Below are 15,899 nucleotides of genomic sequence, written 5' to 3'. Positions count from 1 at the left end.
TTCAGAATGAACTGCACCACATTGCACCAGCGCTTTTTAAATGTTGATGCATGGCCGCTTATGTGAACAAGCCCTAAAGTTCAAGTTTATTACAAACAGAAAAGAACAATAGCAAAGCTTTCCTATCCTTCTATTGCTAACCCAATCGCCCTCACCCAGGTCCTCGGTTCTGTCTGACTGTGCCAAACTCTTATAGTGCTGATTACACCTGCGTGTAGAGTCTTTGTAGACTTGATTGGGACCATACTCCTACAATAGAGACCCTAAAACTTCATTCACACAACCCAATCAGGTGTGGCAAGTAACTTACAGAAAACTGCATCTGGGAACCCAGGTGTCTGAGTATAGCCATGAATAGGAGGCCTGTACAAAGCAATGACAGGCTGACAGTGGCTGCAGATGTCTGCCAGTGTTTGGACAAAATTGCAAAAGAGTGAGAACCTGTGCTAAGGGGCCGATGATTGTTTGTTTCTGGATGCAAGCTTGTGTGACTACTTCTGGACACTTGCAAATGCCGACAGCCTACCATTGCTTTGTACAGGCTTCCTAGCTGCAGCTGTACACGTACACACACGTACGTACACACACACACGTACACACACACCACCACCACCACCACCCCCCCGGTTCCTGATACAGGTTTTCTGCATGATACTTGCTACACCATTGCCGGTTAGGCCGTGTGAATGAACTCTCAGGGTACAACCTCATTCTAGTCTGTGGAGAGTCACTGCACTGACATTCAGTGCAGCTGACCTGAAAAGCCAGAAGCAGCCCAAGGAATCTGCAGCTTTGCTGCAGTGCTTATATTCTAACAAGGAACATACAAAGCAGAATGACCTCTGCAGTCTGCTGCTTCCCATTCCACTGACCAATCACAGACTGGTGCAAGGAGAAGACCTGTAAGTGTTACTTAAAGTGGTTCTAAAGGCAGAAGCTTTTTAATTTAATGCATTATCTGCATTAAGGTAAAAAAAACATTTTGCATGCAGTTCCCCCCGAACTCCCCTTATATGCAGCAGTTTTTGCTTCTCATCAGACGGAGAGGCAGCAGCGGGAGCTGTTGGTTCCTGCCAATCACAGCCAGTGAGGAAAGAGCAGGGTATGGGGCAATCTACACTGTGTGTCAATGGACACAAAGAGCTGATTTGGGAGTGAGCATGTACAAGTGCCCCCAGAGTAAGCAGATTGCTATTATTATTATTATTATTCAGGATTTATATAGGGTCAACATTTTGTGCAGCGCTTTACAAAATTAAGGTAGACATTACAGTTACAATACAATTGGGTACAAGAGGAAACCAGCCCTGTTCGTCAGAGCTTACAATCTAGGAGGAAGGGTTGAGTGATTCAAAAGGCAATAGCTGTAGTAGGGATGAGCTGATGGAGGAAATAAATGGCGGTTTACTAGGTAGAAGCAGGATAGATTTCTTTGAAGAGGTTTTCAGGGATCGTCTAAAGGTGGATAGATTAGGAGACAACCGGACAGATTGGGGTAGAGAGTTCCATAGGATGGGAGAAGCTCAGGAGAAGTCCTGGAGGCTAGCATGGGAGGAGGTGACACAGGAACATGTGGGGAGCTATGTCGGTACTCAGCAGGAGGGAGGAGCCAGGAGCACTGCAGGGGACACCAGAAGAGAGGAGGATCGAGGCTGCTTTGTGTATAACCATTGCGCAGAGCATGGAGAGTATAACATGTTTGTTATTTTTAAAAAAATGCCTTTAGAATCACTTTAACTACAGCAAAGGAAAATCGGGTCTCCTGCCCTGACAGACATTTTTAGAAGCTTTATATAAGTGTGCTGCATACACTGCTCTAATACAAGCTGAAGCCTGTGTATAATAGCTTACTCTTCTGCTTTGTCAAAAAGATTTAAAAAAAATAGTGGGCTCACTAAGTGGTTAAATTGTTTTTATCTCAGCAGTTGTTCAGCATTTTAACTATATTGAGCTGTCTGCTAGAAGAATAATTCACAACTTTGGTTATAAAATACTATTATGGAAATATGAAACTGCAAGCATGTAAATGGGAAAGTATGATTAGAAATGGATTTCCAGGCAACTGTACCAGAAGATGCCTTTTGTATAGCAAATCCCTGGATTCCCCTTCCTCTGTAAATCTCTTTATAGAGCATTGGGAAAACATGCATATCACACAAACCTGGATAGTGCAGCCTATTTCTTTACTTTAGAATCAAACCCTTAAGTAGGTTTGCCACCATCCCTTTAAAACCAAACATTAATTACACAGGTTCTGAGGCCGATTCAGATAAGGCCCTAAGTGAGTTTAATTACCACCTTAATCGGCCACAGAACCTGTGTAATCAATCTCTTGGGCCTTGGTGCCGAGGGGCCACATATCTGTACCCCCATTGTAAATACATATACTGAAAGAGCGCACCCTTCACGCTCCCGACACATTTACTGGCGCCTCATCGAAAGGTCCTGATCACTATTGCAGTCGGGAGCTTTTGGATCATGTGACCAATCATGGCTGTCACATAACTCTAAACCCGCCCCACCTCCCAGCATTGCAAATCTCTTAAAGGGCTGGCAGGCGTCGGCGCCACGGGGCTAATATGTGTTCAGGTTTAAAGGGATGGTGACAACCCTACTTAGGGGTCTGATTCTCAAGTTACACCTTGCTTTTGGGAATAATGGCCCATTCAAAGTATGGATGACATCAACACACACTGAGGTGTGCTGTGTTAAAGCAGCCTGTTTATTTTGGATAGGCTGCCAATACACAGAAGTACCTGCTCCATCTCCTCCTTCCTTTTTTTTTCTTTTTTTTTCTTCAACAAAGTGGCCTGCAGTGTACAGATGGTTCACGTCTGCATATTGTAGGTTGCTGGCTATTTGTATTGGGATACTCTTTACTCATTGATATTAGTTCTGTTACTGCAGTGCTCAGCTCTGAATTATCCTAAGCTGTCATTCACACAGACCGCTGCTGATGAAAATTGGTGAGTCTTGCTGGTGGAGAAACTAGTTACCCTCATGCAGTGTTTGCAATCAGCTGCAGCAAGGCCGGATTTGTAACCTGTGCAAATCAATTGTCAGCACTGCGGTTATTCACATTACCGCATGGTTACATGTAGTGAGCGATTCTGACCGACCCTGAATGCAGACAGTTTGGGGGAGATTTACTAAAACGGGTGTACTCAGAATCTGGTACAGCTGTGCATGGTAGCCAATCAGCTTCTAACTTCAGCTTGTTCAATTAAGCTTTGGCAATAAAACCTGGAAGCTGATTGGTTTCTGTGCAGAGTTGCACCTGATTTTGCATTCTCCAGTTTTAGTAAATAATCCCCTTTGTGTCCAGGGATGGCATTTATGGTTGCATACAAACTGGTTTCAGTCAATTGTCAAGTTTGTATGCGTTCGTAGCACAGTGTGCTGCTGCATCCAGAGGAGGTGTTTAGCTACGGAGCAGCTTTAGCTGCATCTCGAAAAAATTATATAAAAAGATCCCCCTGCGCTCTTATGTATAAAATTACAATTCAATATGATTGAAAATTATTAAAAAGCAGCCAGCATCCTATCCTATCCCATAAGATCCAGATACCATGTACAAATAATGATGCAGCGCTAAAATAACAAAATAATAAAGAATACAGAAAAAAAGAGAACTAAAAAAACAGGTCCAAACAAAAAAGTGATCATATAACACACGTGATCCCAATCCCTATGGGGATATAATAAATAGTGACCCACAAGTACCCAAGATGGGACACAAGGTATCAAACACTGATAAAGATCCCTAGCACGGGATCAGACAACACACTATGTGAAACACACATCTTAAATAAGGTGGTTAAAAGTCCATAAATAAGTGCAGTAATCTTCCTGTTCATGCACGGTGTAGATGTCAAAAAACACCATGAATGTGATTCCAAAGGAATGGCTGCAATGGCCTCTCACCTCTACTTCATGACCTTGCAGGGCCACAAAGCAAAAAACTCCTCTGGCTCCTCAGGGCAACCCCTCTATTATTCAGATGGTGTCATCAGATAATCAGTAATCACCTTTTCCACATAACCGGTCTGCCAGCAGCTGTAGCACTCTCATAGATGTCATAAACCATATACCCATAGAACAAAAAGAGAACATATCTCCATAGTGTAAAATGTTTAATGGTATATAAAAATAAGCCAGAAGTGCACTCACATGGATAAAGATGACATGAAGTGGAGTCCAGCATATATCAAGGTAGAATCCAATGGGCACAATATACAGTTCATAGAATCCAATATGCAAGGTGTACTGCATGCAGTACACCTTGCATATTGGATTCTACCTTGATATAAGTTATATACTGGGCACTTTGGATTCTGCCTTGATATGAACTGTATATTGTGCCCATTGGATTCTACCTTGATATATGCTGGACTCCACTTCATGTCATCTTTATCCATGTGAGTGCACTTCTGGCTTATTTTTATATACCATTAAACATTTTACACTATGGAGATATGTTCTCTTTTTGTTCTATGGGTATATGGTTTATGACATCTATGAGAGTGCTACAGCCGCTGGCAGACCGGTTATGTGGAAAAGGTGATTACTGATTATCTGATGACACCATCTGAATAATAGAGGGGTTGCCCTGAGGATCCAGAGGAGTTTTTTGCTTTGTGGCCCTGCAGGGTCATGAAGTAGAGGTGAGAGGCCATTGCAGCCATTCCTTTGGAATTACATTGAGGGTGTTTTTTGACATCTACACCGTGCATGAACAGGAAGATTACTGCACTTATTTATGGACTTTTAACCACCTTATTTAAGATGTGTGTTTCACATAGTGTGTTGTCTGATCCCGTGCTAGGGATCTTTATCAGTGTTTGATACCTTGTGTCCCATCTTGGGTACTTGTGGGTCACTATTTATTATATCCCCATAGGGATTGGGATCACGTGTGTTATATGATCACTTTTTATTTGGACCTGTTTTTTAGTTCTCTTTTTTTCTGTATTCTTTATTATTTTGTTATTTTAGCGCTGCATCATTATTTGTACATGGTATCTGCATTTTAGCTGCATCTCAACACAGCAGCCTATCTGCTCTCATTTACTCCTCTGAATGAGGCCTAATGGTCATTCCTAAGAAGTAGTGCAAATGCTGGCAAAGCCTGAATTCTCTCTGGTTATATCCACATGCATGCTTTTTGACAAGGGTGGCAAGATTGGGAAACTGGGGTCTTGCTATATAAGTAAACCTGGTGACGTAACCACACCCAAGAAACGATGCCTATAAGATGCCAGATATGTCCACATGTATCCTTGTCATCATCATCATAAATATATTTCACATGGACTGTGGTTGTCCCTGAGTCCAGGTTCATTTTCATAATCATTTACACAGGTCCTGCGTTGCATAGACAAATCTGCAGTTCCATTCTTTTACCCTATCTGCAAGGGTGACTCAATTTTCAGAATGTAAAAAGATATTTAGAATATTTTTAGAACTGCTGAGATTACAGGATCAGCCATGTAGCGACTGTATTGTTTTCATCAGCCTGGGCAGACAAAGAAGTAAAGCACAATCACTGTATAACATTACTAAGTAGAAAAGTGCAGAATGCATATGGAACAGAAACGGACATGAAAATAAATATTTGGATTTATGAAATGTCTTAGGAAATGTTTTACCTTGCATTAACTGATGAATGAACTAAAGGTGACAGGTCTTTAAAAAGAACTATTTAAAATTGTATCAAACTCTTTGCTTGTGAAAGGCTTATATTTGCTCCTCCTATTTATTACAGAGATTTCTAGAACGCTGATAATTTACGCAGCTTTACATATTGTGTACATTTTCATCTGTCTTTGCCCATGGATGAGCTTACAATTTAAGGTTCCTATCTTGCTGAAATATGCTGTGGGGGGTTGAACACTGTACTGAGCGGTACTCATATTTAGGGTCTTGTGCAGAATACCTACATTCCAGGCTTACGTCCCTTAATGCAAAGGGCCTTATATGTGAGTACCACTCGGTATAGCCCTGTCCAGCCACAGTGTATTTCAGTCTGCAATAGATTTTGACAGGCTACAGGCAGTGGGACTTGACACTACAATTGTGCTTTTATATGTGCGCTAAAACACCGGGATTGGACGCATGCAAGTTAAACCAGCCTTTTTTCAAGCAGGGTTGTTGTAAAAGCTCAGCTTTTTTTTTCTTAAAATAAATAAGGCATTATACTTGCTTGCTCTGTGCAATGGTATTGCACAGAGTGGCCCAAACCTTCTCCCCTACTGGCGCTCTTTGCTTCTCCTCTTCTGTGTCTCTCCCCATAGCAAGCGCTTACTATCTGTCTATAGAAACCCACAGCCTGGCTTGGCCCCGCCTCCACTTTCTCCTCACAGGATTTGATTGACAGCAGCAGGAGCCAATGGCTCCCTCTGCTACCTCTGTGACTGTGAGCACTGCTGCACTCTGGCATGGCTTTGGATTGAAAGAGGAGCTGGGGGTGTATTAGGAGGTGTATTAGGGGGTGGAATTTGGAGCTGCAGTTAAGGGGAGCAGATAATAAAAGGTTTTTTTACCTTGATGCATCAAATGTGTGGACACATAGAATCTGTGTTTTGACAGTAGGATGCAGATTTCCTTTTCCACTCCCAGAAAAGAGTTGAGTCTGGCTCATTGATGCTCAGCCATTCACAGTCCTCAGGCCGAAGTAGAGAGGTGGGCAGATGATGCTACAATCTCTACTTTAGCCAATCAGAGACCTTTACCTATTGATGAGATACAGTTCTTTGGATGAATGCCTGAGCAACGCCCATCCCAATTTTGTTCTGGGAGCGGGACAGCGAACACCGCGTTCTATAGCTGAAACTACATACAGCTTATACAGCGCTCCCAGCAAAGCTCATATGTTATCTGTGCAAATAATTTGGACCAGTTTGGTCCAAACAAACTAAAAAGACTAAAAACCTAGAGTTAGGCTTTAATGAGACATTGGGGTCTATTCGACCGGCCTTCTACTGAATCTAAAGGAGCACCGAACCCCAAAGTGATGTAGTGCACATTGTTTCCGTGTTTATGCTAGTTAGGGGAGATCACTGGCCTCCCTTCTCCCTACTTCGCGGCACCCACATGGGGTCCCAGGCCCACATGTGACTGTGGACCCTGGAAAACATGGAGGGAGTCACCACACTAGCAGGAATCCATAAAAGCAATCTCATAACTGTATAGGCCAACAGTCAGCTTGTAAGATTTACACACTGAGTGTTTGTAAAACTCCACACTGCTGCTGACATATGACACATCGGTGGCAATGAAAGGGTTAAAATATAAAATAACGCAATTGATAGCCCCTGCGTGGGCATGTTTTATTGCCTCTGTTTATACTGTTTAAAAAATTTAATAAAAACCATTGAAATAGAAAGATAAAATAACAAAACCAGTTTGAGCTGCAATATTTATAGTATCTTCAATCCAAAGGTCTCCTCCGCAGTACTTTTATTCTGTCACTAGATGTCTTTAGTCTGATGGTCAGCACCCTTTAACCCAATTCCTTTGAGCCTAGGTCATCCTGCGACTGGACATTAAAAAGGGAAAGCAGCACAGTGATGAGCTCATCTCTCTGTCACTCTGCTCTCTCCTCTCTATCCATATGCTTCATGTCAGCACATACACTGATTGGATGCTTGTGCTGCTTCTTCTCGCACTCCAGCCAAGTTGTACAGGGACTGCAAGATGCTGATTCCAGGTCAAGTTCAAGTACTTGCACTGCTTGCATTTCAAATATAAGTTCAGTGAAACAATTACAGAGCTGTAATAATGTGTTTTTTATATATGCCTAAACCTCAGTTTGCACTTAGGTTTGCATTGAGGATTTCAATGTATTTTAGGTTTCGGTTATGTTATGCAGACAGGCGTGATGTAAATTTTTCTTGGCAATACCTCTTTACTTTACTTTACAATAATTTTCTTGAACTGTGTTTTTTGTTTTGTCTTTTTTTTAGGACTGGCAGCCACCATTTGCTTGCGATGTCAAGAGTTTCAGCTTCACCCCTCGAGTGCAGCGGCTCAATGAGTTGGAGGTACAGTACTCATCAGAATCTAGAGGTGGAATATTGTATGAGAGAGATACCTGGCATCTGACAGTTGTTTTTACAAAATAGATTTGCATATTTGCTGGCCAGCAGATGCATTGCAGGATGCAGCATGTTCAATGAGTTCTTTGACATTACCTAAAGTTATAATGTAATGCATATACCTTTTTTTTCTTTAATTTTATATTTTCCTTAACCTAAAACCTTACCCTACTCTGTGAGACATCCACTTTTTGATAGTGTAGGTGATGGACGACCTTCTTATGGAGAAGATTCTGTACTTAACTAGTATTTACTTCAAATTCTTCAATCAACGCTTCACTGCCTTCTACAATAACAATAGAAGCAGTTCATCTGCATCAGTTCAGCCTCAGTAACCTTGGGAATTGTATGCCATGCTGTGGGGACAACCTATAATGTTGCTTGACGCACTTGATCCTACTTGGGCGCTCACTTTGGCACTTGGTGAAACGTGTAGTTAGCTACAGGGTTCTATACAAGTGCAGGGCTGTGGTCTATTCCTGTGGTTCCCAGACCCTGAAGACCTCTCCAGGGTTAGGCCCACGCCTGGACCCATACAGGGTCCAGTGATCTGAATAGGTAAGACAGGTTTTTACTGTTATTGAACCGTTACTGTAGCCTTGTAACAAAATATTCAAACTACTCAGCGTGACGTTCCCTCAGGCAGACAACAAGCAGTCTACCTGACCAAGGCAGATTTATCTGCAACTGTGTCAGAATTTTTACACAACTAATGACCTGAGGGTGTAAAATCTTCAGTGGCCTCCTCTAACATTGGCTCTGGTTCTTTATGTTTTTCATTTCTACTTATTCTAAAGGAGGTAGTTCCATTTTCACAGGTAGAAAAGGGGGAGAAGCTCTGTTTTTTGGCCTCTGGACAATGATGGCTGTAAGAAAGTGGAATTACAGTCAATAGCTAACCAAGGCTAAACCTACTCCCACCCCATTCTAAAGCTATTCTATCTAACCCTGAAAAGAAAATATCTCTGTACTTGCCTATTCTGAAGCTGCTCTGGTCCAGTCTCAGGCTGAACTGTCAGCAGTGGCTTCTGTGTGCAGGAGAGGCAGCTGACAACGGATTCCCCATAGTAAATGTATGGGTGACACCATCTTCAAGCCATTGTTTGCTTTCTCTCTGCACACATAATCTGCAGCTGGAGATTGGACCAGGTCGGCTTCAGAATAGGTAAGTATACACATCTTTTCTTTACAGGGTTAGATAGAATATCTTTAGAATGGGGGTGTACAGCCATCATTGTCCAGAGCCCAAAAAGCTCCAGCTTCTCCCCTTTTCTACCTGTGGAAGTGGAACTACCTCCTTTAGAATAGGTAGACATGAAAAACCTGAGGAAGAGCTGGAGGCAGTGTTAGAGGAGGCCACTGAAGTTTATACACTCCCAGCCTCCCACACACCTGATATAGCTTCATGCAATATTCTCACCATTGTAGATATGCTCACTTCTGCTGTGTGCAAAAGCCTTAGTATAGTTGCACTGGATTCTTCTCCACCTTGCCATACCCCTCAAGGTACTAAAAGACCTTCAAAGTCTTAAAAGACACTTCCCATTTATGAAAAAAAAATAGAATGGATAATGTATGATAATTGGGTTAATCCTAAAAAGGTTTCACCCCTCAAGAGAATAATTTCTGAGCTATGTTCAGTGAAAAAAGCATTCACTGAAAAGTGAACTGTTTCAGTAGTAGACCCTGCTGTCTTGGTCTTAAAGTGGTTTTAAAGTCATAACATTTTTTACCTTAATGCATTTCCTGCATTAAAGTGGTTCTGAAGGCTCAAGGTTTTTTTTTAGCTTCATGCATTCTATGCATGAAGGTAAAAAACCTGTGCGCAGCGGCCACATTAGACGCATAGAGCTGCGACTCTGGAGCGAACATGTAGCGGTGCTCCCCAGGGCCAGCAGCTTTCCCTGAGGGTACTGTTTGAGGGGGAGGAGCCAAAGGGCCATTGGGGAACACAAAAAGAAGAGGATCAAGGCAGCTGTGTGCAAAACTACTGCACAGAGTAGGTAAGTATGACATGTTTATTATTTTATAAAAAAACATAAAAAACAAAGCTTTAGTATCAAAAAATGTCCTAGTAGCAGTATCACCTTCCTTCCCTTTAAATACTTACCTCATTGTTCCAGCACTGTGCCCGTCTTTAGCAGTTCTCTCCTCTCTCCCTGCATTCACAGGAAACACAGGCAGCAGCTGGATCCATTGGCTCTTGCTAGTAATCAAATCCTTTGAGCAGAGAGTGAAGGGAAGGGTCCAAGCCACACTGTATGTTTTTATGGATGCACACAGTCCAGATTGGGAGTGAGCCCACATGTCTGCCACAATAGCAAGTGGCTTGCTATGGGGGAAAACAAGAGGAGCAGAGAGCACTGGCGAGGGACCCCAGAAAAGGGGGTTCAAGGCCGCTTTGTGCAATACCATTGCACAGGGCAAGTAATAGAGCATGTTTTTTTTATTTTAAGTAAAAAAAAAAATGTTATCCTTTTAGAACCACATAAAACATCAAACTGTACCTATGGAAGAGGTTCCTTAATTTAAACACTAAACGCCATTTTAATAAGAAAAAAATTCTATTCAAGAATGAAAAGTAATTTAGAAAAGTACCTTCTGTTACTCTCAGCCTCCTTCAAATGACTTTGATTTGGCTGCTGTGATCTTCCTTTCTGTTGTAGGGTGTCTACATTTGTTCTCAATGATCCTTCTGTACGTAGAAAGATAGCCACCCTCTCTTGCTTGCTCCCAAAATGAATTTGATGCTCTGGGATTTGTATTCTACATAAACAGGGCATATGACCACAAAAAATGTGCACTGCTCATTGCAAGCAACCAGAAGTGAGAGGGAAAAGGTGAGAGAGAGGTTCAAAAGCTTACAGAGAAAAACAAGGTAGAAAAACATAGTAAGAAACAATTTCACATAAAGAAAATTACAGGGCTATTAAGGCTAGTGGATGTGTATTGTTTATTTTTAGAAAATATTGTTTAGTGTCACTTTAAGGATTCTGCAGATAAAAATTTGAGATGCCTCTAAAGCACGTGTGTCAAACTGGCGGTCCTCCGGCTGCTGCAAAACTACAAGTCCCATCATGCCTCTGCCTTTAGGAGTCATGCTTGTAACTGTCAGTCTTGCAATGCCTCATGGGACTTGTAGTTTGGCAACAGCAGGAGGGCCTCCAGTTTGACACCTGTGCTCTAAAGGCTCCATGGTGAACTGGGCTAGAGTGATGAACAATCAACTGGATCCAGTCTTTCAGAAACAAACTCTGGTGGAACACTTTCAAACACTGCCTTCTGCTTTTACTTTTCTGTTGTTGCTGCACTAGAACAAATCATGATACAAGAATGGCTCTGATTTCTGTCCTTGTGACTGAAAGCTTGGTCAGCTGAAGGTGCCTGTAAAAGACGCCTCACTCGCATGCCCTTTGAAGGAGGACGTTTCACTTGACAAGTTCGTTAAGGATGTGACAGGAGGAAAGGCCTTCCTTCCATGACGGGAGGCTCCAAAACCCTTCTTCAGGGACTTCTGCCTCCTGAAATCGCAGAGCACCCCATAATTCTCCTCAGGCTTTGTTTTCAATGCCAAAATTCAGCCCTTTCTTTCCGTGCAAGACTTTGAACACAAATTCCACCAAATTTGCCACAAAGCCTTTTTCACAGTAAAGGGGAACCCTCACTGCTAAGAATAAAAAGGGGGTGGTCTGTTACAGTTTGTATTTTTTTGGGTCACAGACATCCCAGACCTATGATTTTACTTGGTGGTTTTAAAGGGGTACAAAATAGAGTTGCAAACTGTACCTCCTTGTCGTTTTCTCACAAACCAGCCAAATTCTGACCAAGGACAGTCAGATGTGCAGACTGCCCAGGATCATCTCTTGTTCTAGGGAGTGGCTGTTTGGGTTTCCCTGGAAAACAGGTTCAAAGGATTCTAGTCAAACTTGTTCATGGTGTCTAAACTCAACTGGGGGTATTCATCCTATCCTGAGCCTAAAATTCTTAAAGGAGAAGTTCACCTTTTTACAAAAAATATTATATTTCTTTGCAGGTAAAAAAAAAATGTGCATTTTACTATTTTTTGTTTTAGGAGCCTGTAAAGCATTGCACCAGCAATCAGTAGATCATTGGTGCCATGCAGGTCTCCTGCAGTCCTGTCAGTGTAATCAGTCTGGTCATACCTCGTACGAGCAGACAGTTTTACACTGACAGGAAGAATGAATGAACTACCAGAGTGCTGAACAGCGCTGTGGTAGTTCATTGAGATGTTCAAGCTGACAGCCGCAAAAACGTTCGGTACTTGTAGTTTGATTCACGGGGTTCTGTGAATCACTGATGTGGCCATGTGGGCTTGGCCCCGCACGGCCGCACTCTTTGAATTATGACAAGTATGGGGAGAAGATCCCCGTGGCTCGCTGTCGCACGCGGGTGGGGGGGGAGTGGCAGGGGTCTGAGGCTGAACATGTTACATATTACACCCTAAATATGGGTGTAACATGTTCAGAAAGGTGTACTTATCCTCTTAACAGGTACCTTTTTTGTTTTCCCAAGTTATGCATGAAATTTGCAAAGTTGGTTATTTCCTTTCTAAGACAAGTGGAATACTTGGCATGAGTAAAAATTCAAGATGGCTACCTCCATATTCCTATTCTCAAGACCCTCCTTTCTCCCTAAGGTGATATCAGATTTCCAACTTAGAAGCGACATTGTCCTTCCTTCCTTTTACCCTGCTCCTAAGCACTAAGCTCCAGGAAACAATAGTTCGTAATTAAATATTCTTTTTATCCTACCTGAACACACTGACACTAAATTAAAAAAAAAAAAAAAATGCTCCTTAAAACACACTGATTGTGACTTTTGACCCTGGCCATGTCTGTTCATTTTGACCCTGACACTACCCATTTTATCTGTATTATTTTATTTTATTTTTTTTTTAAACTCTTCTCTGACTATGAGAAAAAGATACAGTACAATGTATCTTGTTTTCTCCATTCAGAAGAGAAAAACAGTACAGGGGAAAGTTTTGAGTGCTCACAGTCACAGGCTATTACTTCAAAAACAGAGTAAAAGCGAGCGCTATAAATCAGAAGAGCAGCCAATGCACCAAAGGATACCAAAAACCTTTCATAACATATATAGGGTGTGGCGCTCAAGCAATAATCAATGCATCAAAGGTATAGATGAGAATTATATAAAATACATAAAGTGACTTGTGACAAGGTGCCAACATATAAAGTGACTTTGGTGATATCATGTATTCCGTCACTGCAAAAGTGACTCGCGGTAAACAATACCGATGGAATAGATAGTCCAAATGTGAATATAAGAGATCGGAATATCTCGAGCAATAGGTGCTCCGTTCAAACCAGATAGTGAGGTGACCGGTATGTATGATAAGGCTGTGCACTCACCAGATGCACAGTTAATCTACGCATGTAGAGACAATGCTCATGTAGGGCACGCTCCAGGCTCCCGTTATAAATCTGTTCTGGTCAGGTTTTCCCCTCACTGCTCTCCTCAGCTGGCAATGTGGCCTCACTTCCTCCTCAATAAGGCTCTGTGGGTTGTTGATGACTCACAAAGTGCCCAGAAAAAGAGGAGGCCAATAGTGTGATACTGTTTTAAGCATATGCACTTTTATTCCGTTCAAAGGCAGTAGTACAGGGGAAAAAAAACAGTTGCACTGACCGTATGATGATGACCAAAATGACCGGCGGGACCCACATGGTGCTGGCGGCGTATTGTCACAACGCTGTTGCTCCTCACTGACGCGTTTCGTGCTAACGCACATAATCATAGGGGGTGTGCTTCAGCTTGTGACTGTTAGCAGCGTCTATTTATACTAAAAATGGCGCATGCGTATTAGCGCACACGCCATTTTGCGAGCCGGATATGTCCTCATATTTGGCGCCATTTTACTGAAGTTCAGCGCGATAGCGCATATGCAAGTGCCATATTGTAGACTGAAATTTCTACGCATGTGCGAGCGCCATTTTGTTGAAGTCAAACCTGATCGTACATGCGCAAACACCATATAGACCAGAAATTTCAGTCTGTCACAAAATCACCAGGGAAAATAGGGTAGATTGCAAAATACATTAAACCTGTAAAATTAAACGAGATATTACAGGAAATGAAAATAACCGATAACTTAATGAAACATATCCATGTAAAAGTTAAACATCAATATGGGGGCCCATCACGTCCCACCCACAGTGCATGCGCGCTCCATCATAGTTCAGCGTGCATGTAAATGTGCGCAATTGAAACATTAATAGACGCATGACATGTATTTACATGCATGCTGAACTATGATGGAGCGCGCATGCACTGTGGGCGGGACGTGATGGGCCCCCATATTGATGTTTAACTTTTACGTGGATAAGTTTCATTGTTATCGGTTATTTTCATTCCCTGTAATATACTGTTTGATTTTACGGGTTTAATGTATTTCGCAATCTACCCTGTTTTCCCTGGTGATTTTGTGACAGACTGAAATTTCTGGTCTATAATATGGCGTTTGCGCATGTACGATCAGGTTTGACTTCCACAAAATGGCGCTCGCACATGCGTAGAAATTTCAGTCTACAATATGGCGCTTGCATATGCGCTATCGCACTGAACTTCAGTAAAATGGCGCCGAATATGAGGACATATCCGGCTCGCAAAATGGTGCGTGCGCTAATACGCATGCGCCATTTTTAGTATAAATAGATGCTGCTAACAGTCACACGCTGAAGCACACCCCCTATGATTATGTGCGGTTAGCACGAAACGCATCAGTGAGGAGCAACAGCGTTGTGACAATGCGCCGCCGACACCACGTGGGTCCTGGCGGCCATTTTGGTCATCATCATACGGTCAGTGCAACTGTTTTTTTCCCTGTACTACTGCCTTTGAATGGAATAAAAGTGCATATGCTTAAAAAAAAGTGAGGCCACATTGCCAGCTGAGGAGAGCAGTGAGGGGAAAACCTGACCAGAACAGATTTATAACGGGAGCCTGGAGCGTGCCCTACATGAGCATTGTCTCTACATGTGCAGATTAACTGTGCATCTGGTGAGTGCACAGCCTTATCATACATACCGGTCACCTCACTATCTGGTTTGAATGGAGCACCTATTGCTTGAGATATTCCGATCTCTTATATTCACATTTGAACTATATTCCATTATTATTGTTCACCGTGAGTCACTTTTGCAGTGACGGAATACATGATATCACTAAAGTCACTTTATATGTTGGCACCTTGTCACAAGTCACTTTATGTATTTTATATAATTCTCATCTATACCTTTTGATGCATTGATTATTGCTTGAGCGCCGCACCCTATATATGTTTACAGGCTATTACTGCAATCTTGTGTTTGAGTGCCAGCCCTGTCAGCTCTCAATCATTAGTTACAGACCCAGAGCTGTTAGTGACAGCTCAGTCTCTGTGCTGGAAGCACATTGTTGAGCTTGCTTCCAGCTTAAATGCCAAGTGCATATTTGTGGTGCCTGGGAAGAAGACCCGCTTTCGTGAAACTGCATAGCTGTGTGAGCTTGGCATAAATGGGTTAGACCAGGCCTTGAAATTTCTGCTCGCATTTGGCGAGTGGAAATAATCTGGGGGCGAGTGTGTGCTGACACCCACCCTGAGGAGAGCTCGATGCATGCCTTCAGGTGCACAGCTCCCCTTCTCCCGCTATCTCCCACCACCACCACCTCCCCTGCCTGCAGCCTGTTGAGAGTCACGTGTGCCGGATGGGCGGGGCCTCCTCTCCGAGCTTCATTCATAAATCCTCAGGCCGGTGACTGAGCCGCAGCTCGGAGCAGGAG

The 15,899-nt window shown here is 42.6% G+C and overlaps 1 protein-coding gene across 2 annotated transcripts in view; it reads left to right on the top strand.

The window, feature by feature from the left end:
* Positions 1–15,899, top strand: part of KDM5A (lysine demethylase 5A) — a 96,143-nt gene that overhangs the window by 2,907 nt on the left and 77,337 nt on the right. For both annotated transcript variants that reach the window (XM_089671767.1, XM_089671766.1), the window contains exon 2: positions 7,965–8,042. In XM_089671767.1, the coding sequence (XP_089527893.1) occupies positions 7,965–8,042 (78 nt within the window). The remainder of the gene's footprint in view (positions 1–7,964; positions 8,043–15,899) is intronic.

Source organism: Staurois parvus, unplaced genomic scaffold, assembly GCF_062004578.1.
Source record: "Staurois parvus isolate SC_StPar_1 unplaced genomic scaffold, SC_StPar_1.0 ptg000114l, whole genome shotgun sequence".
Taxonomy (NCBI): domain Eukaryota; kingdom Metazoa; phylum Chordata; class Amphibia; order Anura; family Ranidae; genus Staurois; species Staurois parvus.
This window is presented reverse-complemented; position numbering and strand designations above follow the sequence as displayed.